At 38.4% G+C, this 27,995-nt stretch overlaps 2 protein-coding genes across 3 annotated transcripts in view; one reads left to right on the forward strand and one right to left on the reverse strand.

The window, feature by feature from the left end:
• The first annotated feature begins 82 nt into the window (after positions 1–82).
• On the forward strand, positions 83–3,032 carry tmem41aa (transmembrane protein 41aa). Its single transcript, XM_079464870.1, has 5 exons — positions 83–354; positions 635–785; positions 873–1,034; positions 1,175–1,313; positions 1,611–3,032. The coding sequence occupies exons 1-5, from the start codon at positions 182–184 to the stop codon at positions 1,829–1,831; spliced, it is 846 nt and encodes a 281-aa protein (XP_079320996.1). The 5' UTR covers positions 83–181; the 3' UTR covers positions 1,832–3,032.
• igf2bp2a (insulin-like growth factor 2 mRNA binding protein 2a) overlaps positions 2,856–27,995 on the reverse strand; it is a 53,504-nt gene continuing 28,364 nt past the window's right edge. The window contains exons 3-17 of one of the 2 annotated variants that reach the window (XM_079464868.1): positions 21,546–21,594; positions 21,232–21,283; positions 17,681–17,744; positions 16,470–16,757; positions 15,277–15,411; positions 15,081–15,203; positions 14,362–14,497; positions 13,317–13,370; positions 13,077–13,211; positions 11,305–11,373; positions 10,701–10,820; positions 9,636–9,710; positions 8,643–8,774; positions 8,029–8,142; positions 2,856–6,906 (exon numbers count right to left, since the gene is read on the reverse strand). In XM_079464868.1, coding sequence (XP_079320994.1) covers positions 6,811–6,906; positions 8,029–8,142; positions 8,643–8,774; positions 9,636–9,710; positions 10,701–10,820; positions 11,305–11,373; positions 13,077–13,211; positions 13,317–13,370; positions 14,362–14,497; positions 15,081–15,203; positions 15,277–15,411; positions 16,470–16,757; positions 17,681–17,744; positions 21,232–21,283; positions 21,546–21,594 — 1,642 coding nt within the window. In that variant the 3' untranslated portion in view covers positions 2,856–6,810. The remainder of the gene's footprint in view (positions 6,907–8,028; positions 8,143–8,642; positions 8,775–9,635; positions 9,711–10,700; positions 10,821–11,304; positions 11,374–13,076; positions 13,212–13,316; positions 13,371–14,361; positions 14,498–15,080; positions 15,204–15,276; positions 15,412–16,469; positions 16,758–17,680; positions 17,745–21,231; positions 21,284–21,545; positions 21,595–27,995) is intronic. The other variant, XM_079464869.1, reaches the window with a different exon arrangement.

The following is a 27,995-nucleotide window of genomic DNA, read 5'->3' on the forward strand; positions in this document are numbered from 1 at the left end:
TTTTTGGTGGGTGGCAGTGAACTGGCCAATCAACCAACGCAAGCTCATAAATATTTCGTATGATCCGTGACTCGTTGACGCAACAAGAACGCCACCAATCAACGGACGTAAACGTTCCCGGAAGTTATCCACGGTAGAATTAGTGGTAAGAGGTGATATTGCGCCCTCTATCTCCTCCGTCATGCGGTCGCTACTTGGGCTGATCGCTGTGATAGTGACAGCTACATCCTACCTTTACATTGTGTCATCTTATCTGCCCCCTGGACCTCAGCTACCTAAACACAGTCATGAAGAAAACGCGGAGAAATCTACTGGGGATGACAACCAGCAAAATGAAGAGATTTCAACCTCCAGGTCTGCCTCTTTAAGCGAGTTTAACGATCAGGCGTTTTGTTTTGTTCTGTTCATGTGGACTTGTGATGTAACATTGCCGTCGAAGAAAAAGTCCAAGGAAGAAAAAGAAAAGATAGACAGACATAGAATCGATGGGCATTGTCAAAATAAAATGAATGCACTGTCTCTTTTGTCATTCGGCAGTCACTTCTGTTGCACGTGTTGTCGTTTTTCTGTCATAGTGTTTTTTCATAATATTAATAACGAATAGGTAAGATTAAGTCATCGTTATTTGGTCAAGGTTGAAGTTCCCATCAGACCTGGAAGAACTTAAGGAGATGTCCGTGCTGTTGCAGTTTTATAAGGCAGAGCACACCGGATATGTGCTGTTACTCTTCTGCAGTGCCTACCTCTACAAGCAGGCTTTTGCCATACCCGGTTCTTCTTTTTTAGTAAGTACACAGTTTTTACAAAAACCAAGTACTTTACTTAAAGCTACATAACATTTGGTTTATTCATGTATTTATTTTTGTCTTCAGAATATTTTGGCTGGGGCCTTGTTCGGGACATGGTATGGTCTTCTGCTGGCCTGTGTTCTCACTACAGTAGGTGCCACTCTTTGTTTTCTCTTGTCCCAGGCATTTGGCAAACATCACATTGTGAGACTCTTCCCTGATAAAGTGGCCACGCTGCAAAAGAAGGTGTGTAACGAAAATAAATATTTTTTTAATAATTGACTTATCTCACTGCTGGTCCAGGCTCGTATATTGTCAGAAACAGCTTATTATCTACTCAACTGCATGCCATCCCATATGGAAAAATTAACGTTTAGTTTTTTTAGGTTGAAGAAAACAGAAGTAGTTTGTTTTTTTTCCTTCTGTTCCTGAGATTCTTTCCCATGAGTCCAAACTGGTTCTTGAACATGGCATCCCCAATACTGAACATTCCTGTGACTCTCTTCTTCATTGCTGTCTTCATTGGTAAATGCATATTTATTGTGATGACAGTTGTCTTGAAATGATACTGCAAGTTATAAAGCTAAAGTTACCAGCGCCAATGAAGCAAAACACAGTAGTCACAGTCAGTCATGAGGAATATTTCTGTAAGCCAAGTGTAGGAATAGTGATACCGCTGTAAACTTTAAACTATTTGACTGGTCATGTGCTCTCAACATGGCAGCGTAATTCAATGTAAAATTGAAAATTGCTTGAATTATTTAAATTGATTTTATGCATTAATTAAAAAATGTATTTATTGATTTATAACATTTCTCTTAGGCCTGATGCCATACAACTTTATCTGTGTCCAGACGGGCTCAATGCTGTCTGACATCTCCTCTCTGGATGACTTGTTCTCCTGGACTGTGGTGTTTCAGTTGCTTATTATTGCCTGTGTTGCACTGTTACCGGGAGCTTTAATACGTAAATATAGCAGCCAACATATTCACCTGCATGGCCTTGAACCTAATGGACTCAACCAATACAAGAAGCACAAATAAGAGACCGTGTGGGGTCATTGTTTAGAGCCGCATTATGGGTGGCCATCGTTTGCATTCAAGAGCATTAAAATTTGTACGGAATACTGGACAAATCTCTTCAGTGGCCTCTTTTGATGCTTTTATACAACGAAAATAGAATTTACGTCTAGGCTGCTGTGCCATTTATTGACCTTTATAAATGGGAGTGATTTCAAAGAGTGAATAATGTTTTGCAGTCTTTTTAGAAAGGTTTCTGAGTCTGTGTATTTTGTGTTGAAATCTTAATCCTGGTTCAATGTACAATTCAACAGAGATGTGGAAATATAAACATTCATCAGCTTTCACATACTGTGACATCAGGGAAATACAGATGATTGAGATAAATGTATTAATTGTTCTGTTTGCAAAACTGTAACAATGTTGATTTGTTGGTGCTTTCAATTTAGCCTTAAATAGTGATCCACGTCACTGAAGTGGGGACATTTATTTTAATATTTTTGGTATGCGTGTTAATGTTAACTGAGCACACCAAGCTGTACAAACGTGTTCCAGTGCCATTAGCAATGTTTGGATAATAATGTTTAAATCAGTTGTGTAAAAATCAACATTGCACATAACAGTTTTGGATATGATTTAATTTAATTGACTTGCGTAATTTAATAATTCTCTTTTCCACTAATTTGCTTGGCTAAGCATCAGATGTGCACTTTATTGGAATCCTTTGTATTTATTACTGTATTTGTCCTACTGCTATGATCATTTATAAATATTTCAAATTATGTTTCTGTATGAATGTTGGTAACCAAAAACGATTGGTCCCCATTGACTTCGATTGAATGAACACAAAACAGATGCAAGTCATTGGGTACCAATGGTTTTTCTCTTCTGTAGAAGAAAGTCATACATGTTCGAAATGACAAGAGTGTAAGTACATTTTTGGGTGACCTATCCTGCTAACTACACACAATTTGTCTGAAAGACAGTATGTTGAACCCACAACATACAAACAATTGTGTGACACAATTAGCTTTGGACACAGGCTTTTAGAAACAATTTTTATTGCTCAAATCCATGTTGATCAGCAGTACAGTTCACCTACATTTCAAAACAACATGGTTGTTAGCAAAAAGTAAAATCAGCTCTCAGTTCTCTGCCCCCACTACCCACAATCCAGCTGGGGGGATAAGCCAGGCAGTGTAGGGCCCAGTCTATGTTTCACATCAAAATGAACCAACGTGAGAAGCTTGAGAGCTGCGTAGGAATGGATCTGCCGTGGATGTAGAAAGGAGTTATTTTCACAGCCTATGATTCGTGTGTAATTCTCATGCAACGCTCTGATTTACCTTTCACACTGAGTTAAATGTAACTAGAACAGTGCTGTCATACTGTGAGCAACTATAGCTGTGCCTGTGGTGTCTTTTCAAAAATATCAACCTATGGCAAATATCAAGAAACACAGAACCTAATTTAAGTGTCCTGTCGCCCTAAAAGTTTTAGGGTACAATGCGGACCGCAATCGTTTCAAGATGATAATTCATGCCAACACTACGAACGACGGCTAATCCTAAACTGACCTGATTCGTTTGATTTATTAGCTATGCCTGTTGGCCTACAGAAATAATAAAAAACCTTGATTTTCCCTAGCGTTATGTTACAGAATATCATAATGGACAGCAAGACAGCTTCAATAACAGACTACAGAGACAATATAACAGTGTGGTGTTAGTTAATGCATGTAACGTCTAATGCTTCCATGAAGTTAAATACCAACGAAGCTCTGAAATACAAATTCTTAAGAAAAAGTTAAGAACCACTGTAGAACGTTAGATAGAAGTCTACCAACAGCGTGGCGTGTATTACAGTTACACAAACAGTTACAAGTTATCTGAGCTTTACTGCTACACAACCTGAACCATCAATGAGGCAACACCTGAGATTAAGCAGAAAACCTTAAATTCAGGGGAAATGAAAGTCTCATACGGCAAAGTCTACAAGATAATATTAAGCGAAACCATCTTCAAGGCACGGGCCTTCGTGGAAACAATTTAGGCTATTAAAAGCAATAGCGGCTATCTAAAAAGCTCTAACCTTCCCTCCCTAACAAAACTAACAATGCTCCCAAGCACCTGATGTCTGTGCTACTCTTTGTGGGTAAATGTAATGCGTGTTGCTTCAGTGTAGGTTAAAAATACTAACAAATATACACAGGTCTATTGTAACACATCAACTGAGTATCACCCCTACCAGAAACAGTAAAACGTTAGGAAAACTAAAAGTATGGAGTCAATTGAGAGAGTAACTGTGAATTACTGTATTAAAGCAAACCAGCCTTGCCTGAATCTACAACTGCTCTCTTCATTGACTTGCATTCTCCTCTGTTGAGCTCATGTAAGAGACGTACACCTTTGTCTTTGAGAGGTTACAGACATTACAGCATGTACTAAATGTAAAACCAGTAACAGATCCACTTAAACTTTAAATCAAGAGGCGCGAAAGAGTACTTCTGAGGCAACGGAAATACCTGCATTTGTTTTATTTTCACAGATAAACACTTTAACACCATGACAGTATATGGACTGCTCTGTACTGTTTTGTTTTTTCTTTAAAATTTGTATCAATCTACATTTTTGGAGTTTAAGGCCTTATTTAAAAAAACTTGAATTAAAAAAATTGGTCTGCTTTTCCTGAATATGTACTGATCGTTTGTGATATAAAATGTAAAGAGAAAGTTGGCTTAGACAACTGACAAGGTAATTTCCCCAGGACAATACTTTGAACCATTTTACATAATATTTATCCATCTTTTTGAAAATCTTGCATCTGAAAATCAGTACACAGTATCCACATTCACAATCCCTTTTGGGCTTTTTTACCCCTGTAAATCCTCTTTTGGTCCATGTCACATGGACTCGGTAACACATTTGATAAATGTCAGCACAGACGAGAGCTCCAGTAAACGTGGTAAATTCGAGTACAGTTCTGAACGCTTTAAGATCCATTCCTTTGTTTCCGACGGACCTGAAGACTTCAGACTACTTATTTTTCTTGATCTTTTTATTATTAAAAAGAAAATGAAAAGAAACGGTTTAAAGCGTTCAGTTTACAAGGCATACAAAACGTGTTAAAAAGGGAAATGAAAGACTGGACTGAGGTACCCTGACGCCTGAGGTAGATCACAATACTGACATGCGCACCAATCACATTCTGATCAAAGTGTTGTGGTGATTCACTTACTGTTCTGTTGGTTAGTATACTATCAGTATTCATAGTCTACTTCCATGACAGTAAACACTTCCCTTCAGGATAACATGGCAGTGTTCCACCAAAAAAAAAGTTTTTTGTTTGTTTCGTTATAATAGCTCTCATCACAAAATAGGAAAAATAGATTCATAAATATTTCTCTCTCTTTATATATATATCTATATACACACACGCAAACACACAAATGGAAGCTGTGCGTATTGGCATAAACCTTTGCGTCTGGAAGATGAGGCTTGGCTCTCATTGGGTAAGGGAGCTGTCTGTGATGTCATAGACTGGTGACGTTTAAGGCCACAAGCTTCCATGGTCAAATTAAGAAAAAAAAATCAATAATAAAGCACAAAGGCATACATCCATGCCTGCATGTCCAGCAAACCGTTGAAACAGTCGATCAGTTTTGCAAAACAAACAAACAAAAATCACTGAAATCTTGCTGACCAACTAGCTCACTGACATTACAAGTTGGTGTTCTTTCTAAAAGGCTGTGTATTGTACATTCACAGCTGTCATGCCGTTTAGAAAGCTCCCTGACAAAGAGGTTTAAAGCCAAAGACGGTCGTGTGTGTACCACAGATTATATGGTGCCTCCTCACCCCCATCCCCTCCCAACCTGATGCTCTGATAACATTTTGAGTTGCCCATCTTTTTGTTTTGTTTCAGCACAGATTAAGGCAGAGTATTCGGTGAATGTGCTATTTACGATTCTGCCAAACCATTAAAGGTACGCTGTCTTTTAGAAGCTAGTTCCTGCCTTATATTCTTTACACACCCCTAAAGCAAACAAGAAATGCTCCCAATCCAACTACAACATCACTCCGCATACAGGCCTGTCACGTGAACCGACTGCCGCCCAACGCCCTTGTGTGGGGAAAACGGCGATCGGTTATTAAAAAAAATGTCTTGTGTTAAAGCTGTCAGCTGATATAATGGAGAGGAGAACTTAATGAGATAAAAGCTAAAAATTAAAGATATGCCAATAAAATACGCCATCTGTTGGCACACACAGGCTAAAGATTCAGATTGATCCACCGGCCCTTCTCATCAGGTGTTTTTTATAAAAGGTGTATCCCCCCAAAATAATGTATTTATTAAACCATACCTTCCCATCATTACCAAAACAATGTTATGCACATATGCACTACTCGTCTGATGGCTTGTGTAAAAAAAAAGATCCGAACTTCCTCTTAAGATAATATAGAATTTGTTCTAGTTTATGGGTGAGAATACTACTCAATCAACATCGCAATCTGAACTTCAGCACCACATACGAGGAAAAAATATCCGTCCCGACTGCTTGTGCACACCCATGCTTTACCTACCCAAGAAAAGAACACAATGCAGTCAAAATGTATCAGGGAACACATTAATGGAGCTTCTTATCTGTGTGTTAAACCTAAACTAAACCTAAATTAACAAGTTTAAGGAAATTTTAGCGCGGGAACGTTTTGTGTCTTGACAAAGAAACCCCATAAGCCCAGTCTTCTCTTAGTCAGGGTTTGTTTTATCAAGAAAAAAACATCTGTCTAACTTCCACTCCATCTATCCAACCACCCCCACCCACTCCCAAGCTGGCAGTGCACTCAGAGCCCTTCTGCCTATGGCTCCATCATCTCCCCTTGAAAGAAGTTCTTTGGTTTTGATCCCGCGGCTGCTTGTCTGCCTGGCCGGTCCCCTTTCGTCTGGTTCCAGTTGGGAGGGCTACATTCATCGGCAGGTGCCCGCTGGGGCTGCCCTGACGGTCACTTGGAGTGGTGTGTCATGGAGGCGCCCTGCTGGTGCTTCTGCTCCTGTTGTTTCACCTGCTGGATGATCTCCCTGATTTTCCTCTGTGCGGTCTGCAGGACCAGAGCACAACCAAACAAATACTGAAATTATGATGATTTATTCTCACTAGAAGCATAAACCACTTAATATTTACAAAATAAAAATGACAGCCAATCACATGCAACTGTCAGTACACGATACGTTACTCCTGCACGATCCGTTCGTGCATGCGCACAACAACGTTATAGAAGCCGCTCATGCGCAAATGATGATTTTGTTTTGCGATGATTTACGACACTGCACGATCTGTTCCACGCTTGCGCAGCTTTGTTTGACTTTGTTTATAGTTTTTACTGTTAAATAAAATACAAGCCTCAATTTACTTCGCTGCTGTCCACCTGGCCTCCTTTCACTATGCGTTCTGTCAAGTCAGTTTGAAATACTGTAATGTTTCCCCTGACTTTGTAGTTTGTAGTTCTTTCTTCGTGTAAATTAATATAGTCTAGTTAGACATACGTGTTGTGTTCCTTATTGGCTTCTGTAAACGCCATTGAAGGGATTATTTTACTAATTTAGATTAAATGGATAGATATATTAGCCTATATAGACCCATACTAATAAATTACTACATTTAAAGTTAACTAGTATTATCAGATTTTAATAAAAAAAAACAACACAAACCGTCTTTGACCATTCTACTGACCTAAGATCGAAACACGGTAAGGTAAATAGACATGCAGCATACAGCAATGAATCGCAAAATGGAGTTTGGAGGAAACTGAAGATTTGCAGTTGATAAAAATACTTTATGTACTTCATGTAACCAAAATCATCTATGTTCATGTAACAACTCCATTATTTTGGATTGGCAACCACATAAACACATCGTAATGGTAACGTAAGCAACATTTAAAAACATAAAAACAGACTCGCCGTGAACGGTTAAACTATGTAATGTTAGCCTACAAAACAAAAAATATGCCGCCAGTTGTACCGCCTGGCCATCAAATGTTTCATCGCCTGCGTGGTATAAGTAAATGATGAAATTAACATGAGTTAATATTAATAAATGCTGTATTGCTAACTAATAACTAAGTTTTGTTCATTGTTAGTTTATGTTACCTAATGCATTAACTAATTGTTAACAAATATCACCTTTTTGTAAAATGTTAGCACAGCAGCTTTTGATTTACCTGGCTGGCAAAGAAATGCCCACTGATTTTCACAAAAACCTCGTCGTTCTCATCTGGGGTTTGGTCCCGCGGCACTATGACCTCTGCGCTGGTGAGGTTCTGCAGCTCGTTGACCTGAAACGGGTTAATAGGAAACAGTTAATGACATCACTGTCTTTCACTCATAACGACAGTTTTGGATGAAGTGTTCCAACGTCATTTAAAGTTTTTATTTGGGGGGTTGTAATGCGATGATCAAAGAAGGCCTTACAACAAAAACGTTTGAGAACAATTGCTCTATTAATCATTCATTAAAGAGTGTGCTGAAAGGAATATTGGCTATGGGACAGGGTGTGACAAATACTGTTTAAAAAGCTTAAACGTAGATCACATTCTGATCAGTTCTTGCTCTAAAGGGGTGACTGAATGCTGTTTCATGCATTCTGACTTCTTTACAATGTTAAACGTCCTGGCTTCTTATGGTTAACATTGTCAACTTGTCAAAAAACGAGTTGGACGTATTTCATAGTATTTCTGTGCTCTATATACTAAGTGAAACTTAGTCATATGATTGGCAGAAACTTCGCATTCAACTGGACAATTAAAATGACTCCTATATCCCATTGTATTCTCACCGTTTTGCCACCTTTCCCAATAACTCTCCCGGCTGCAGAAGACGGCACTTTTATATGTGTCTCCAACTTCACTTCCTCTTTTGCAGTAAAGAAATTCTCTTCTTTCAGCTTCCCAAATATCCGACCCTGGGCCTGAAACAGGAATGCAAAACATTGATCAGTGATGTAATATAACATTATAATAAAAACTGATGATATTCATTCTGGGGCTTTGTTTAGTAAAAATGTAAAGGAGCACAGACATTATGAATAAACAAAGAATTCTAAAAAGTGAATAATAGTCTTACATTTCAAACAAAAAAAAACTTTTCTAATTCCCCTGTTGTTCCGGTTTTTGGACATTAGGGGTCACTATTGCTATCTTTGTCTATCCTTCGTTTTAGTCGTGGTTTTCACCTGTACCTCATTTGCCCTGTGTGTATTTAAACCCTTAGTTTTCTTTAGTTCTTTATTCTGTGTTTGTAGGTTAGTACCCTATCTTTGATTGTTGTTATACTTTTGTGGTTATGCTGAGATTTATCTTTTGATGCCTTTTTATTGACCCATTTGAGCTTTTGGGATTACCTTCTGAGTCTTTTGTTTGCATCCAGTTTTTTCCCGGTGGATTTACCCTTTTGCTGTGTGGCATTATCTTCATTTCTTGGGACTATTTTATCATTGTGGATTATATTTTTGCCTTTTTATATTAACATTTTACATATTTATATTTTATAGAATCACTTCTTCTGGGTTGTACCGACGTCTTGTGGCTCATTCAGTTAAGCAACGGTTTTCCACACCAGAGACCCTAGTTCGTGACCGGGGCCTGACATTAGCGTGCTGATTGCTATGGTAAAGGCATAGATATAAATGACCTTAAATCTGTGTCTTTGGAAGTAGTTTATTCACATGATTCTATAAACAAGACCTCATATCTGTTCCAAACTCAAAATGTAAGTAATACTAAACCGTTCTTTGGTCCTGACAGATTGTTGTTCTTGATTGAATCTTTACCTTAAACTGAGCTTCTGGTGGCCCAGTGATGATAACCATCCTCTCTGTGTCATCCGGACTCTCTGCAGGTGCAATCTGCAGGTCAACAACAAGACAGCTTCACATCTTAAAAAGATACATTCTGGTTAAATCTGTTCATCTAACTCCGCTGAACTATGACAGTTGACAAAATTCATTAATTTAACCACTATACTCCCCAAATAACTTATTAAATGAACATTATCTATTTCAATACATTATTTTGGGAGCAATAGTGGCAATGTACAATGGTTTTGAATTACAAAAAATAAAATACATAAAAATTTGTTTTGCTTTCAATCATAAGTGAGTGAATGTTGGTAAGCTGGTAGAGTTGCTGGCATATAGACAAATGTTTTTACTAGGATACCAATAGACAAAACTGCTTTAACAATACTGGAGGCTCAAGTGGCTAAGAGCTACAGACAAATAAATTAAGATTATTTATCCTCATTACAATTATATTTACCTGTAGTGCACCCTTTGGAGGTAAATCTATTCAAAATACTCTACAGATAAGGTTTGTTTCATGGATCTGTGGTCACTGTTTTGGTCTGATAAAACTGTACAACTCTTAAGAGCAATCTACGACCACAAATAAGTGATTTCCTTCATTGAGACTAACAGTGTACTTCTTGCCTAATGCGTATGTTTACAGGACCTAGCAAATTCAACAATACAGAGAATTACCACAATTACACTTGAAAATTGACAGTTTACAATTCACTCACACGTTATATTAACGTTTTCAGAGATGTTGTTAGATTTGAGATGAACTGCGGTACAAACAAGCACCGAACCATAGGTGGTAAACCGTTTCACCTCTGACAACCCACAGGGCTGTCAGAATCAAAGAGACGATTACGGCTGATTGGTTCACCCACGCAGAGGTAGTACGCCAAATCTGCGCCTGATTGGACCATCAATGTAGATGGATATACATGTTTTTTACTGATCTAAGAGGTGATATTCAGGCAAAAACGATGCAAGGATCTTTGTTTTTACATATATAACATGACAGCGATGGCACTTTTTAGGAAGTCTTACCTTAATAGATGCTCCTGCAAATCGTGCCAGTTGTTTAATATGTTGGCCTTTCTTGCCGATAATAGCACCAACAGCCTGAGTTGGAATAAAGAGGTAGACCACCTCCTGTTCAGGAGCCTGCTGTGAAGAGAGCAGGAAATCTTTAAAATGATCTGTAAATAATTTTTGTATGATGTATAAACAGGATTATTCAAGAGATTGTGTTCCTAAAATCTGCAGTCGTTTCAGAGGCCTAGGACATTAAAAATGTCATTACGTTTCTTTAGCCCCTTTTTTTCCAACCACCTACAATTCATCACACAACTTGTGTTGAGAACACAAAGCTCTTATCTGTTTCTAAAGCACCTGACCTGCCTGACATAGTGAGGCCATGATTTATTGTTTAGATTCAGGGCATTTGTGATAAACTGCTGATGTCAGAGAGCTTTTTCATTTAGGAGTTAACAGCATTTCAGGTCAACACATCTGTGTATGCTTGTTTTTCTTATCAAGAACAAGTAAAACAAAATAAACAAGATAACAATATACCACAGACTGTCAATGTACAATGCGTTGCGTTCGTTTTGTTTTGTATGTTCTGTATTTGTATGATGTGTGTACTCACTGTGGGCTGGTGAGAAATGGCACTAGCAGGTGGTACACCGTACAGCCCGCCCATCTGTGATGAGTGACCCTGAAACACATTAAATGCAGTATATCACAAGAACATCTCATCGGTTACCTCTACTAAACTTCTTATTCCACTTCATACATTCACCTCAATGTTCTATTTAGCATCAAAGCCCTGATATAAGATGCATGAATTTACATCTAAGCTGGTGTATTCTGGTTAGTGCCAGTTTGGTGCCAACACAGTAGGGGACTGATATAGTAGTTTTAGACACTAAATGTAAGGAGTGCTATATAGAGACAGTTAAAAAAAGTGCATTTACTTATTCTTGTGTTAAACCTTTAAGACCTAAGTATTAGAAATTCTTAAGAATGCTGACTTTTAATACAATACAAGTGAACAGGGACTGTGGCAGAGTAAATGCTAACAGACCTTTATTTTCTGTGCGAAGTTTCTCGATAGCATGACATTAGCTGTCTGAAAGGATCTGTTTTCTTCCAGTAGCAAGCTTAATATACTTTTCCTAACACAACACTGAGGTGTGACAAAAGACACCATCACAGTTTTTGTCACATTGCACTGAACTACAACACAGTTGGCTTTTTGCGGCATGTATAAGTAAGAATATTGTAGCTACAAGCATACAGTTTCTTGACTGTGATTGTCATTGCCAATAAATTGCAACATCGGTAATCAAACATTATTAGAGATTATTAAAATATTATTAAAACCCCTAATAAATGACCACACTTCATATGTACATTCAAATATTAGTGTGGATAATGAGTGCAATGTCACACACCCACACACTCATTCTCATTCATTAGTTCATCAATGAGCATTAAACTGTTCTGTTTGACTCATCTGTGAACATGCAGGGGAATCCTGCAGCATGCACATCAGCCGCATGACTAACACAACTCAACAATGAGTGTCCTGCATACTAAGCTAAGTAGTCACTGATACCCGAGCTACAGGAGGCTAGAACTGATCTGAGAATGCATTTTATATTTCAATTAAATTCCTGACTTTGAAATTAGGTACCAAACACGATGCAGAATTATAATTCAAAATGGGACTAAGTAGAATTAAAATCTAACTAAATTCAATGAAATTCAAAGAAATCAGCATGTAGAGTGTAGTTTTTACACACAACATATGGGGTATTTTTAGAAACATTATAGAAAATAATATTATAATAATATATAAATAAAATATTTAGAAATGTAATAATAATGTATTAAGAAAGATTTTTGCAGAAACAGATCATTTTTGTGCATTCCAATTAATATCCATCAAACTTCAGTTGGGTTGTTTTGATTAATTAATACTTATTTAAATAAATACGGCTAACTTACACAATAAAACAATAAAAATATGATAACATATTAAAAACATGATAATGCGTTTTATTGACTTGTTACGTCGCCTTGTTGAGTCACCTTGCGCCGCGTCCGGTGTAGACACAGTGTAAGCATACATTTTTTAAAGCATTTGTTTTGTTTAAATAAAAGGACATATGTACAAATATAACGCTAAAGATCAAAATAATTGCAGATGTTTTACATCAGATTAAGATCTTTTCTTATTTAAATTTTCACTGACACATTTCGTTTTAAAACTCTTAAATTGAAAACCCAATTCTTAAACTCCAAACTCCAACCTAAACTTTTGCAAAACCCTGCAAGTAATATATATTCCATAAATTGACCAATTCAAGTATGATGTAGTTACACAATGAAGTCCGTACTGTGGGTTTTACTCACAAGGAAAGGGTTGTAGCCGGTTGGAGGTACAGGTGGAACGCCTCTGGGCCCAGCAGCTGGTGCCAACACTGACAGGCCTGTTGAAAATATGCCCAATGCACTCAGGCTTAACCCAGGGATAAGGTTGGTTTGTTGCTGCAAGGGAAAGTAATAACATCATGGATTATAACCTCAAGCCATTAAGTTATTTTCTGACCCAAACCCTCATTTGAGATTTAAAGATATCTTCTGATTTCTTACTTGGTGGGACATTGCACTATCAACGCCAAGATCCTGTGTTTGACCCCAAGGTAACTAACAAATATAAAATGTATACCTTGAATGCATTGTAATGTGTAAATGCATTTCAAAAACATTCAAAAAAAGTATGAAAAACTGATCATAATTATGTGGATGTTATTTAATGCTAAAAAGTCAAACATAATGAAACTGTTTTTCACAAGTCAATGTATTGTAATATCTCTATTGTCACGCTAGGTGGCTCTATCGACCCGTTTCATTGTTCTATCTGACAAGCACTTAGTAGATAAGAAGTTTATAGACTGTTTTCTCATGACAGAGTCCATGACAGAGACAGAGTAAGTCTGGTGTTTCATCAAATCTGTCATTTCTTATCCTGCTTTCATCTGACTGGTACATCCGGCGGGTCTTTTTCATTGAGACAGCAAAGTCTCACTGACACGCAGTTACACCCGAAACTGTCGCAAAAGCAGGAGCATGAATAATTTACCGTACGGCTCATTGATGACTGATTCATGTTTGAGTATAAATGAAAGCGTTTCATTTGATCTGGCTAGTTGATTGAGGTCTTTTCCTCACAATAAATGACTCATTCAAATGAAGGGAGTCTCAAGACAACACCGCGTACAGAAGAATGACAGTTAAAGCATTTAGTTTCAGTCTCCAGCTTCAGCCTCCCCGGCCACAGAATGATCATGTCATATTGATAGTGATGTCATTAGAATAAACAGCGTTAAGGTCGTGTGAATGGTAGTATCAGAGAGTTCACAGTGGAACAAATTGAGTCAGGACCCGCACATAGTCAATAGATGAACACCAGCAAACAAACAAACCACCTAACGGCCTCGCCATCTATAGAACGCTGACTCATCCCGGTCTTGCTGTAGTTCAGTAATGTTTAAAGCAGCTTGTCAATGTTTCTCTCATTCCATCCGAATCTCTTCTGTGTAATATTGATTGTAACATCGAAAGTGTAGTTTTCAAATGAGTAAAAAAAATCCCTTTTACATTCACTCAATGGTTTTCAGAAAAAAAAACCGCTTACATTAATAGCAGCAACGTCATTCTCGTAGGCTTCCCTTAGCTTCCTCATGATCTCAACTTCAGCCCCACAGCAGGCCTCAATGCTCCCTTTGACAATGATGGTTCGCTCTGGGTTATAAATAGTTAAGTCCTGTAAACTGTAAGCAGAAACCACAATAAACAAAGTGACAATCAATGAATAAAGAAAGAAGGAAGCAGCGATCTAAGAGTTTTCACAGAGGTAAAAACACAAGTGCCCAGCCAGAAGGTGGATTCTGGGTAATAAGAAAGTTATTAGAGTTGGTACTAATAACCAAATTAAGCTGTTTTTACAAGAATAAATAATTTGTAGGTGGTTAAGATTTTTATTATCATTGTGTGGACATTTGGTTTTCACAATGTGTAAATAAATAAATAGATATCACAATTAAATCTTTACCGTGAATTATTTTGGCCATGATAACCATGTCACTGGCCTAATGCACAATAACAGCAGTACAACTACCATCTATAGAAGCATCTTTAAAGGGACAGTCATCGTTTACTACTCACCCTTGAGTTGTTCCAAATCTGTATAAATGGCTTTGTTCTGATAAACACAAAGATGAAAGAACGCTTGTAACCAGACAGCTCTTGGCCACCGCTACCATTGGAACAACTTGAGGGTGAGTTTGTATTTTTGGGTGAACTGTTCCTTTAATTTTCTGTAACTGGAGGGCATCGACTTGAGCTGACACTTACGAAGAAATGGTTATCTTTGTCTCTGTCTCTTCTTCGATCTTCTTCAGGTTCCTACCCTCCTTCCCGATCAGTCTTCCGACCAGACTGTTGTGAGCCAGAATCTTCAGAGGAATCTCTTCAGTTCTACGGAAGCAAGACCATAAGAACAGAGATGTGCACAAAGAGCCCTGTTAGATAAATGAAGACTTGGACTTACACTTTTGTGTCATCTGCTTCTTTCTGCATGATGTCCATGATCATGTGGCATGCGGACGAGCAGCCTTCAGGTGTGGAGTGGATGGTGATGGGCTTCTCTGCGGCTCCCGCATTCTCCTTACGATGAATGTCCACCCTGTCAGGACATGATTATCAAAATGAAGGACGGTGTCGATCACTATGGCTGATATAGTGCACTTCAAATTCCGTCACATCCTAACAAGTTGAATTATAATAGAGGTGATTGTGACACGCCTCTGGTGTAGACAAGGTTTAACTGCAGGTTGTTTACGGTTCATGTTACAACTTTTCACATTAATATGGAATTCAAAGGGTGTGTGATCCCACTATCACAGATGTGCACCTGTAAATATCTGTTTTATGATGTCTTCAATTGTGGCTCAGACAAAGAGATTTAAAATGAACTGCCGTTTTGAGTCTACTTTCAAAATGTGAAGCTGTTGTTGTTGTAAACCTCAATTCTTGAGGATAATCTTAACTTTTAGTGTAAATCCATTATTGAATAATTTTTCTTTAAAAACAAATTCACTAGTGAGCAAATTGCTAGTTAAAAAACGAAATTTCATGAAAATAATACTTTGGGTTACAACTTTCCATTAAAAAACAAAGTGTATTAAAAATAACTTGCGCAAGATAGTTTGAGTTCTCGACCACACTGACTGTAAAATGTTGAGATACAGCAATTTTTAGTATTAACAGCAATTTTTAGTATTAGTAACATTAATGTGTAGAGCGAGGGTATGCAAGCCTTTGAATACAACAATTTGTAGAAATTACGTTATAATTCAAAAGTCTTGTGGAATATAATAATAACTACTTCTGGCCAGTACAAAATAAAAACAACAAAGTTAAAACGAATACTGCGAGAAAATGTGTCCATTTGTCTAAATTGACCAACCCACACTTTGGAAATTGCCATCAGCCTTTTAATATCTGTCGACAGCAACAGGAAAAGCATTTACCTATAAAAGTAAACACTAATTTAAAAGAACACAAAGCCAACTCGTCGACCTACACTCAATTTAATTATAAATTTAATTATAAAATTATCAATTATAATTAAAAATCATAATGATTCTGAAAGTATCAAGTATAGCAAATGGACTCCTCGGGATCTTATTGAGCTGTGTGTTTGAATTTGTGCATGTTCCATCAATACACTCTCACACTTACTTAGACTGTGTTTGTTTGGTTATGTTTTTGATTGTGAGTCCCTCCTTGCCAATAATGGCTCCCACAAACTGCGTGGGCACCAGCATACGCAGGGGGAAGTCTGGCTGTTTCTGCCTGGGCCCGAAGGAGCCTCCAGAGGTGCCAGGCTGAGAGTCCTCTTCCCGTGACCCCCTTCCACCCCGACGATTCCGGGTCACAGCGAGAGGGGGAGCAGCATCCATATCCATAATATAAGACACTTTAAAGGAGTAATCCTCAAACTTCTGTCCTGTTAACTTCTCTACAGCTCTGAATAAACAAAGGGGAACAATTATCAAAAAGAGCAATTGAATTAAAGGAATACTTTACTAGCAAATCAAAATTTCCCAATGTTTAACTCACCCTCAAGGCATCCTAACTGAATAAGGTTTTCTTCTTGAAGAACAATGCAGTCTGAGTTATAATACCATGTATTATTTTACTTCCAAGTGGTAGAATTGGAGTGAAAGGGTGTTGACTTTTTATAAGCTTTGATGTTCATCGATCAAAGAACTGCTCGACACGGCTCCGTGGTCTTAACAAAAGTCTTCTGAAGCGAATCAATGCGTTTGTTTAAGAGAAATTGAAAGCACTTTTATCGTTTATGTCTAGCTTCCATCCTCTCTCAAATGCATGTGAACCCGAGGCTTGTTTTTCCGGCAAATGATGGTGACAAAAGTTCCTGCCAAATAGACACTAACCTATTAGAACCAAACGAAAAATCCAGCATTCGTCATCGGACCTTAAGACACGCCTGCGTCATCTGCCATCATGACAGAAGCTAGACCTCAACGTTAATAGCGCTGTCAATATGGATATTTCTCTTAAACAAACGCAAACCTTTTGGAGCTTCAAAAAGTAAACACCCATTCACTCCCATTCTAACGCATGGAAGTAAAATTATAATATTTATAATATAATATTTTGTGTTCAACAGAAGAGAGTGATGTAGTGGTTTTGAATGATACGGGGTGAATAAACACTGATAACTAAATCTGTACGTTATTCAAGTCAAAGTTGTCGTCCGATTACAAATTCAACCATTTTTTAATTAATTTTAACAAAAAAGGCACATGATTTCAATCCCCAAATTGTAAGTTTAATATTTTACCCAATAAAATCACATGAAAATGCACTGCACAATAGAAAAGACCCCCTTCGATATGAGGAGTAAACTTAGCTAACACACTTACATTTTAGCCTCCTCTTTTGTTGAGTATGTGACATTCACCACAGCTGTTTCTGTATCAGTGTTAACTGCAAAGAGAGAGAGAGAGGGCAAATCAAAGTGAGAGAGAGAGAGAGAGAGAGAGAGGGCAAATCAAAGTGAGAGAGAGAGAGAGGGCACGGTTAGAGTTCAAGTTCAGAAGTGGTAGCCCAGTTTTCATAAGCATGTGTGGCTGTGTGCTTTTGTGTTAGATGCATACGGACAAACAAACGCAGTTTTCCACTAGTGCTGTGAAAAGCCACTTGTGTGTCTGCATAAAAAAAGGTAATGCTGTGCTCTAGCCAGATGTGCTCTTCACAAGAAATGCACAAAACGCTCCTCCTGTCCACATATCAAAGATGCCATCGAAATACACAAACAATGACATTATGGACTCTATTTCAGCACTTAATTCAGCTATACATGTTCCTACTGCTATCTCACACCAGCATACAGCTCCAGACCTGTTAAAGGAGAGGTACTACAGTATATTCCCTGAAGAGTGTGAAATAAGTAATTTGATGCATTTGGAAAATGGGAGGTGTGTTCCCTGGAAATCCAACCCGTGACCTCGTCATTGTTGCCAGAGCCGTGTCTTCTGGTTGAGCCATGAAGACACTAAATCAGTGGTGGACGAAGTACACAAACCATGTACTTGAGTAAAAGTAGAGATACCCAAGGTAAAATATTACTCAAGTAAAAGTAGAAGTGCTGCCTTTAAACTTTCACTTGAGTAAAAGTACAAAAGCATTTGCCTTCAAATGTACTCAAGTATCCAAGTACTATGATTTGTTTATATGGCTATAATGTCCATTTTTGTCACAGGACTCTTGCTTAACTCTTAAGTCTATGTGAAGACTCTCATGTCACTCTTTGCACACCAATCTATTAATAAAATTACATTCATTAGTCAGACAGACACTGGTGTCTATTAAAATTTTCATAAGCCCAAAACCTTGAAGCCAAACAATTTCCTTTAGAACAAAATTAAATAACAGGACTTGAGAGCAGTTTTGGTTTAACATTTATTTGTAACAGTAATCCAAGTTTTTATTTCAACTTAAACTTGCAATGGAACAAAAGGATCGTAAAAACAAATATATACTAATCTAAGTGGATTCAATGCACCGTATTACAGCACATTCTTGCTAAGTAATTAGACATTCCTCCAACTTGAATTCTAGAAATCAGACTGTTGGTTATGTAAGTATCTAGCCCATCTTCATTCCTGATAAATTAGAGGGGTGTATTCCTCCTCTCTCATTCTTTTCACTCAGAGAAGGCACTTAAAGATGAAAGACTCGTTCTTCTTTTCAACAATTTCAAATAAATCGCGTAAGGTCATGGTGTTGTGGCAAGTTAGATTCAATAGTTTCTTGCATGATTTAACTTATAAAGACATTGGCAGTCAAAATGTTATGCTGTTGCACTAAAATCTGATGTGATGTCGCAACTAAGTAGATAACATTACCAAGGCGACAACACAGCGCGTGATGTACTGTGATTGTTACGTTTTTACTGACTCATAAATAAAAAGGAACGACTGATTTTGAATATGTAGTAGAGTAAAAAGTAAGATATTTGACTTTGAAATGTAGTGGAGTTAAAGTCTCCCAAAATTTCAATACTTGAGTAAAGTACAGATACACGAAAAACCTACTTAAGTACAGTAACGAATTACATTTACTTCTTTGCTGTCCACCACTGCACTAAATGAATTAAGCAAAGTTTTGCCACATTACAAGGAATCCTTTAATGTCATTTCAATAATTACAGCCAGAAGCCAGTCTAACACAATGTGCATGTGGCATTTTTCAGAGGAAAGCCGGCCTCTTTATTGATTAGATGGAGTTGTGTGTCTAGTGGACTAGACAGTCTGTCTAGAGGAAGCAGAATGGGACGGGCTGGGCAAAAAATCCAATGCTTCACACAAGAAGACAACCACAAATCATGGGCTGCGATCAATCTACGAAAGAATGAGCGTCACCAATGATGAAACATCACGCAAAAATGACAGGCAGCTGCCTTCAAATCATGTCAGAAAGGTCAGATGAGAAATACAATATCGTTTTTAGCAGGAAACTGTGGGTTTTCTACGAGCCCTGACTTTTTGTCAATTGAAGTGTCATGAAGAACATTGATACTTCTCATTATTTAAGTATGTGACAGTTATGTGACAGTTTATCAAAAAATATATAAATTCTGTCTTAATTTACCCACCCTCGAGTTGTTCCAAATCTGTTTATATTTCTGTTCTGATGAACCAAAAAGTTCTTGGCCACCATTGACTACTATTTAGTAGGAAAAATTGCTTTATATATTTCTTGGTTCTGTTGAACACAGAAAAGTATATTTAGAAGAATGTAGGAAAGCAAACACTTCTGGGGCACTATAGTAGCATTCTTTCTCTTTCTCTTTGTTCATCAGAACAAAGACATTTATACAGATTTGGAACAACCTGACGGTGAGAAAATGGTGATAGAATTTACATTTTTGGGTGAACTGTCCCTTTAAGAGCAATAAAAACACATGGGAAAATATCTTGACTGAATCTGCTATACTTCATGCATTAACGTGTTAAAGTATTACAATTTGTTTAAGCATTTAAAGGCTTGGCTCAATAATGTGAAGTGACACATGCCCACTGTGAATGTCCCCATGATTCATATAGTCTCTAAATCAATAGCCCCTCCCTTACGGACAACAAGTGGTCACATGAGACACACATTTAAACCAGGTGTAAATGATGACTGCCTCAGCTGCTTGTGAGCGAGACCACAGGCGCCTACATTTACCTTCATATTACCACGCCGCAAAAAAACACACATTACATCTGGAGCCGTGCCACACTCTCCCACTTCAATCCACACTCTGCCACACTGTTCATTCTAACCGGAGCACTGAGTTCATCCCTCTCATGCCTGCGACTTCTCTTTCACACACGCCCTACCCGTATGTCTTCCCTTTCTCTCTGTTTTACTGAACCCCCGAACTGAGATGTCTCCCTCGCCAGCACGTGTTGATGTGATTTAAGTTTGAATAATGTGTGATGTGAATGCACACATTGTCTCTGTAGCCCATAGAGTCTGTTTGTCATTATATACAACCACATGTGGGTACATCAGTACATGTGTTATATGACATGGTCTGTTTTTTCTCCAACATAAAGGGCTCTTTATTGTTTCATAAATGGAAAATTGACATAAGACAAAGAGTCCATGGACATTTTAGTCACAAATATAGCCTAAAACTATACAACTATACAAATGTATAAAGAATGTGTATATACAGTATCTCCGCTGTCCATCTGAAACATTGTATCTCCATATTTCGTTATTACTTTTTTGTCATAAGTCATAATTTATTGTCACCCTTTATAACTGTCACTGGGTTTTGCAAATAGCTAACAAATAAAGAGTATTACAAAGACACATTTGATCATTTTAAAAGTACAGTATTTTTTCCATTCCCTGAAAGACAGCAAATTTGGACATACAAGGTATCAAATGACGGTGACGATATTATAGGTGTCTTTACCTTGTTCCACATTTTCTACAGTACCATACTGTGCTAAAAGGCCGTCCAAAACCTGCAATGTAAAGGGTATGATATGTTATAAACACACTTTGTTACACACACATGTTATACCCCCACCCGTGATGACATCATCAGGACATACAATCAGATCCACACACACTGGCCAATCAGATTGCAAAGTGTAGGCATGTGTACAGAAGCAAACATTTTCAAGTGGGGAAATGTGTACTGTCAGTTACCAAAAGAAGTGATGCAGCCCAGAGGATAAGGCAGAATCCTGACCCCACACACACACTCAGCAGTTACACACTTACCTCCCACTGGAGATGAGGGGGAATGTTCCGGATCTGAATCTTCCGGCTCCTGCGGAGACAGAAAAAGAGAGTGAGACAGTGAAACAGAGAAAAAAGAAAGTGCAAGAGAGACAAAACAAAGTAAAAGAGACACAAGGGAGAAACTTGAATAGAGGGGGGAATATGACTAAGAAATGTGAAAAGAGAACGAAAGAGAAAAAGAGTGAGATCATACAATAAAAATGTAGTAGTTTTGTCTAAAAAATCCAGAAACAAAACCATTATTTTTGTAACCAGATAATATGTAATATAAGCCCTGGTATTGTTTGTTTAAAAAATCCTAATGGCTAAAACGGTTTACAATATACTGACAGATACAGACACTGTCAGTACATCACAAATGTCATGTGGGTTTCTAAATGTCTTCCTGAACTACAAAGTCCTTAACAAAGTCTTTCTGCATCACAAACATTTCCTAAAAACTGATCACGAGCTTCCCTCAACACTTCACTGCGGGCAACTATCCAGTGACACGTGCTCAGCAGAGAGAGTGTGAGAAATGGATTACTTAAGAGAGCGCAGTTCCCTCATTCACTCCTTCACCAGAGGGACTGTTCTGCGCTCCTTCATTCCTTGAGTCCGATGCTACCCAGCAGCCTGCGAGCGTACCGACACCAAAGCCTCACAAACCGCTCCACCGCAAGCTGTTAACAACTACATTAACATGAATAGAACCGAGTTGACTGAAGGAAAGCGATTCAAAGAGCAAAGAAAAAGCAAGAGACATCTAACAAAGTCCTTTTGACGTTCATTACAGCTTCTTTACAGGTAGATTCTGATAAGAAGTATGCAGAGAAAAGACAGCGAACAGATCAACGCTGCACAAAAGAGGCTTATAAAGATGCCAGACAGAATTCGCTCCAAAAGCCGATCTCCCCCTGACTGAAGTCTGCCGATTTTTTTACTCTCTCCTCAATCCATTCTGCAAGAGAGAAAGAGTCAGGCTCCACAGGAAATTAAGCGCTTACACAGCTTTGTCAACCGTGACACTTCCTCCACACCGTCTAAGCCTCATCACCTTCAGCATCTCTGTGGCCTGTGAACTTGTCAGTTCTTCTAAGCTTCCTGTTAAGGAGGGGCAACTTGGGATATCCCAGGAGAGCATGCCAGTTTGGCTAGTATATCCAAACCATCACCACTTCATTGTGACATTCCAAAGCGGGAGCAGTAGTAATCTCCAATTATCACAAATAAGCCGGATAATGAGACTTATTTCACATACTGTACCAAAGTTTTTCTCTGCCTGAAACAAAGTTGCAACCATTTAAGGTTGTGGGAGATTTTTACATTTTTAGAAATTATAAAATCATTTATTGAACACTTTTTTTATATTTTCTAGATGTAATGTGTGAATATTTAAACAATAAACATAAAGCTATTGTAAGTTAAAACGAACATACAGTATGAGGGATGCTTTTATTTTTCTTACTAGTGTGTGGAATGTATTATGGTTGTGTGGTTGAACTCGAATGGCATGCTAAATAAAGTGAGAAAGATGATTGTTTCCTGAATGCATTCAGTGTATCAAATGTAAGGAGTTTAAAAAAAAAGATAAATGATCAGAATGATGTGTAGTTTCCCCAAATGATGTTTAATTAACAAAGTTCGGGAGGAGCCGTTCGCTCACAACGCTATCCCCGCCATACAGAATGGACTGTCCAGGGCTTACGACTAGCTCTGTCAAACGCGAACGTCCACTTCCACAGGCGGATGACCAAGGCGGAGCTTTACGGCCTCTACGCCTCCTCCCCAAGGGTGCTATGGAGGGGTCCGCCGCCAAGCCGGGCACGGCTCGCGGTTCTCCGTATTCCCAACCCGGGCAATCCACCTCCGCCGCTAGTCGTGGCCGCCCGCGGGGAAGCCGGAACAGCAGGGCTTCCGCGAGCGCAGGTATCGCCACGGACCCACCGGTCCCCCATATTTACAACCTCTACGGGCACTAACCCTTCTTCCAGCCGCTCATGGGTTCCAACTTCTCATCACTCCAGCAGGCACTTTTTAATCCTTTTTATTGGTTAGATATATTTACAAATACCAGTGACAAACATAAAGGGTGATTTAAAAAAATGATGAAAAAATTCAAATAACAAAATATGGAGATACAACATTTCTGAGGGATAGCAGCGATATGATAAAAGATATTTTGTGAAATGTTTGAAATGGTTTTGTGTTCATAAAATGGAAGTCAAGGGGGGAGCAATGTTGTTTTGGTTACTAACATTCTTCAAAATATCTTATTTTGTATTCTGCAGAAGAAAGAAAGTCATACAGGTTTTTTGCGTGATCCATTTAATATAATATATTTTTTAAGTAACATTTATATCATTCTGTATTCATTTGGTATTATAATGTAGTCTTTCTCATTTGACGTCTTTTAAGGGAAAATTAGCTTTTGCTATGTATACTGTATAAAGAAGGCTCCAATTATGTCTCTTTCTTCCCAAAATGGGAATAAGATGGATGACTGATCTTGGAGGCACGGAAGGAATGGCAGTGATGGTTCAATGCTCTGTTATGCCCTGTGGCAACCAGTGTTGAGGTAAACGGGCCAACAACACGAGTGGACCGCCTCTCTCTCTCCTTATAACTGCCATAACCATCCATGTTCTTTCATTCTGTTCCTTCATCTCTCCATCTCTCCTCCAACCTGCTGGGGTGGAAAAAGTGACAGCGCTCTCCACAACTCTTCAGGGGCTCCTCATATTCAGCATGCCTGTGGCGGCGCTGGATTACTGAGCTCTTCCTGGACGATCGCACACTCAGAAGCATATGCACACACCCTGCCCGTCACTGAAGGATCCTGCTAAACCTCTGAAAATTTCACTGGACATCTTAGTCTCCACCTTAATTATAAACATCGGCACACGTTAATTTGTCGGTGTTGTACAAGATATGACATTAAGATTAGTGTGGATGCTGTGCGTGGGGGCTCGTACAGGTAATTTGAGTTTAAATCTGGCTTGCACAATATCCCAATTCCATTTTCTCATGTGCGTTTGTCTCTCCCAATGCCGCTATATATAAATCGTCGAAAACTCCAAAAACAAACATTAAAAAGCTGTCCACTTCAGCAGATTGTATAAATACATGTCCAGGTACAGTTGAATTTAGTGTGCAAACATTCAAACACAAAAGCACTCAGAAACAAGCAACCAAAGTAAAACCCAAGAATTCCACTTCTGTCAGACACGCTCACGACCATGTGTGCCATAAATAAGCTCAAACACGGCATGGTTTTGGATCTCTGAGGATCAATTCATGACGTGCCATTGGGAGGGGGTAGCTTTATTAGCCTGTTATTTTCGAAACTCTTCGCCGAGTATTTGTTTATATTTATGTTTAATGGAGCTGAACCCATTGCCCTTCTGGAAGCAGTCTCAGAGACCCCTTCACCCCAGTCCAAAACCACAAGCACCCGAAGATGGAGGCTGAATGCCCTGCTTACCTTATGTTTGTCAAACGTAACCAAGCTGTCTGCTGCTGGTTTAGAAAAGGGTGCCAGACAACTAAATAAAAAAACATGCTGCTCAATTTCTGCCTTTGAATATCTGAGGGTGGCCGCATTCATTTTAAAAGCTAATATTTACAGCAGCCAGCTGCAGCGCAGGAGCTCGAAATCCGTGTCGGCGCACGCGCGCACATACAGATCCTCACGTCCGCACGGATGGTGCGAGGGAGCGTTCGCGGTGTAGCAGTGTTCACTGCTGGGCCAGGACCACTCGGACCTGCTAACAACCACTGTCTGATCATCACTGTCAGCCAGACGAAATGATATTCACCATACATAAATCTTGCGGCCGCAACGCGGGCACATGAAAATGAAGTGTCGCATGTGTTCTGATGCTAAAATAAAGCGAGCACTTCTATCGAAAACCCAAGATTTGTGACAGGAAGACAGGAAGTGGACAGCAATCTGGATGCAAGAATGAGAAATAAGAAGAGACTGCCAATCAAAATACATTATTCCTTAAAATACTTTGTAAACGATGCATTTGGTTGTCGTTTTAGATACTGGCCGAATAAAGATAAAATCATCATGTATATTATACACTGCTGAGAACTGAGAGAACGCCTCTAGATTACAGCAGCTGGTGGCATCGGACAATTGTGAACAACATGATGTAAATAATTTGAAGAACGCTGGTTACAGCCTATGAAGACAAATCTCTCACCGTAAACAGAAACAGAAACACCAATGTAATTTTTTTTTCTTTTTAGCACTGAAAAGTTAAGCTTTAAACCTACAATCGACCAGCCAACAAGCACATGTGCCAATTAGACTGGAAACTGGCGCTGACAAACACAATGACCATTCATTGGTGCATTTTCAACTAAATACACATCAGCCTCATGGGGGGAGTAAAGTGTATGACGAGCAACATTAACAAAAACAAAACAAAAAACGCACTCAGAAGCAGAGATGAGACACTGTGGCTCCACTCCATATGGGTGGCAGGACACATACACACACCGACAAGCCACAGACGGTCAATCTTCCATGTCTGTCCTATACATCCCACAGTCTGGTTTCATAAAAGAGATCCGAAACAGAAGAAGAGCTTTGTTTAAAGTTTAAGGAGTATTTGCTCCCTCCTTAGATACATGAAATAGACTCCTACTTCAAATGTTTTGAACTTAGGCTGCGATTTCAAGCAGACACTTTAAAAGCTGGTTTTAGTAGATATGGATGCAGAAGAACTTGAAAGGACAAAGCTGAATTATTCATTCCCAATAAACTCATAAGGAATCATCGATTTGCTGGTTGTGTCCAATTTGTTGGTTTTCTTGAGAATTTCCTTAATGCAGAGAGAGCACATTGAAATGTAGATGGAAATATTATAAAAAAATACATAGGTTTTGAGAGTCATCTGACAGTAATCAACTCAAGTCCTCCGTGGCAGTCCCCGGCACTATAGCTTTGAAGGGACAGTTGACTCAAAAATAAAAATTCTATCATTTACTCAACCTCAAGTTGTTCCAAATCTGTATAAATTGACTACCATAGTAGGAAAAATTACAATGGAAAGTGTCCTAGAACGGTTTGCTTTGCTACATTCTTCCAAATCTCTTCTTTTGTGTTCCACAGAACAAATAAATTAATAAAACAATGTTTCCCACTATGGTAGACAATCGTGGCCAAGAACTGTTTTGGTTACAAGCATTCTTCCAAATATCTTTCTCTGTGTTCATCAGAACAAAGAAATTTAGACAGATTTGAAGGTTGATCTGATACTTTAATACTAAGCAACAGTGTGTTAAAGACTTGGACTAAACTTTCTTTTTTTGCCTTTTTGTTCCTCCTGGCTTTTACAACTTTCAGATTTTTCATTCAGTAGAGCACTACATAACTACTGATAGGAAGTGAAACTCAGAACCACCCTAGAGTCACCAGAACACTTTGTTCTCTTCTCACATTTCTAACAAAAAAAAGGTCTGTTAAAACGGAAACAATGTTTTTTTAAATAATAATGTTAAATAATAATACTAATGTTTTCAGTAGTACAGCCCATTCATTGAGCCAAGAAAATAAAGAGATCCACTCACAAAAATGCAGTCCCAGGCATTGTCTCTAACCGTCGTTTATCACACGTAAAAGTATTCAATGTAAGCGATCAAGGATACAAAAGGATAATTTTATACAAACCTACAAAATGCTATCCTAATTGTATCTATTAAACAGAAGGCACTCTTATAAAACAAGAGGTATAAAGGTTGCTACAGAAAAATCGCACGTTCCATAAACAGGCGTAGGCTGTTTCGAAAGATTTGGATGTTTTAAATACTCTAACTTTTATTTTGTTTAATAATGAAAGGTGGGGCTTTATGGGCTGGGACAGAGAGACGTTTTGATTTACAGGTGAGACATGTTCAACCTGTCTCTGTTCTTGTATGATACACGTGCACAGTTAAATATTACTTTACATTTCATAAGTGATGAACAAGACATCTAACATACTGAAACAGTTTGAATAACTATACATTTTAAGCACAATAATAAATATAAACATGTAAGTAAATATATGAGTAATATTAACAACACTTTAGACTCCAAAGAGAGAGGTCAACTGTCTATCTTTAATCTATATACACACCCTCTTCCTCTTCCTCTCTTTCCAACTCTGTAGCTCTGACTCCCTGATCCCATATTACTATGCAGCATGCATGAGGCAGATGCTCCTCATGGGCAAATGGAGGAGGCACTTTCCTGACAGGCCCTGTGCTGCTCTGTCACTATTCAATCATTCAAACCAGCAGTCAAGAGATCCCCTGCTGTTCACTCATAGACCAATATAGACACAGGACTGGAGCCTGGAGGAAACCTCAGGGGGAAAGGCTTGACACTTTCACTTTAATTTTTTATTAAATTAGAAATGGTTAAAGCAATGATGACTTGTCAATTGGACTAGATTT

The sequence above is a fragment of the Barbatula barbatula genome (assembly GCF_947034865.1).
Source record: "Barbatula barbatula genome assembly, chromosome: 9".
Lineage (NCBI taxonomy): Eukaryota > Metazoa > Chordata > Actinopteri > Cypriniformes > Nemacheilidae > Barbatula > Barbatula barbatula.

What these genes read in the sequence shown, in the direction of transcription:
- tmem41aa (XM_079464870.1), top strand. Translation starts at nt 182, where the DNA reads ATGCGGTCGCTACTTGGGCTGATCGCTGTGATAGTGACAGCTACATCC. An exon ending in GAAGAGATTTCAACCTCCAG is followed by an intron (nt 355 to 634) that starts GTCTGCCTCTTT and finishes TATTTGGTCAAG; the next exon opens with GTTGAAGTTCCCATCAGACC. An exon ending in TACCCGGTTCTTCTTTTTTA is followed by an intron (nt 786 to 872) that starts GTAAGTACACAG and finishes TTTTGTCTTCAG; the next exon opens with AATATTTTGGCTGGGGCCTT.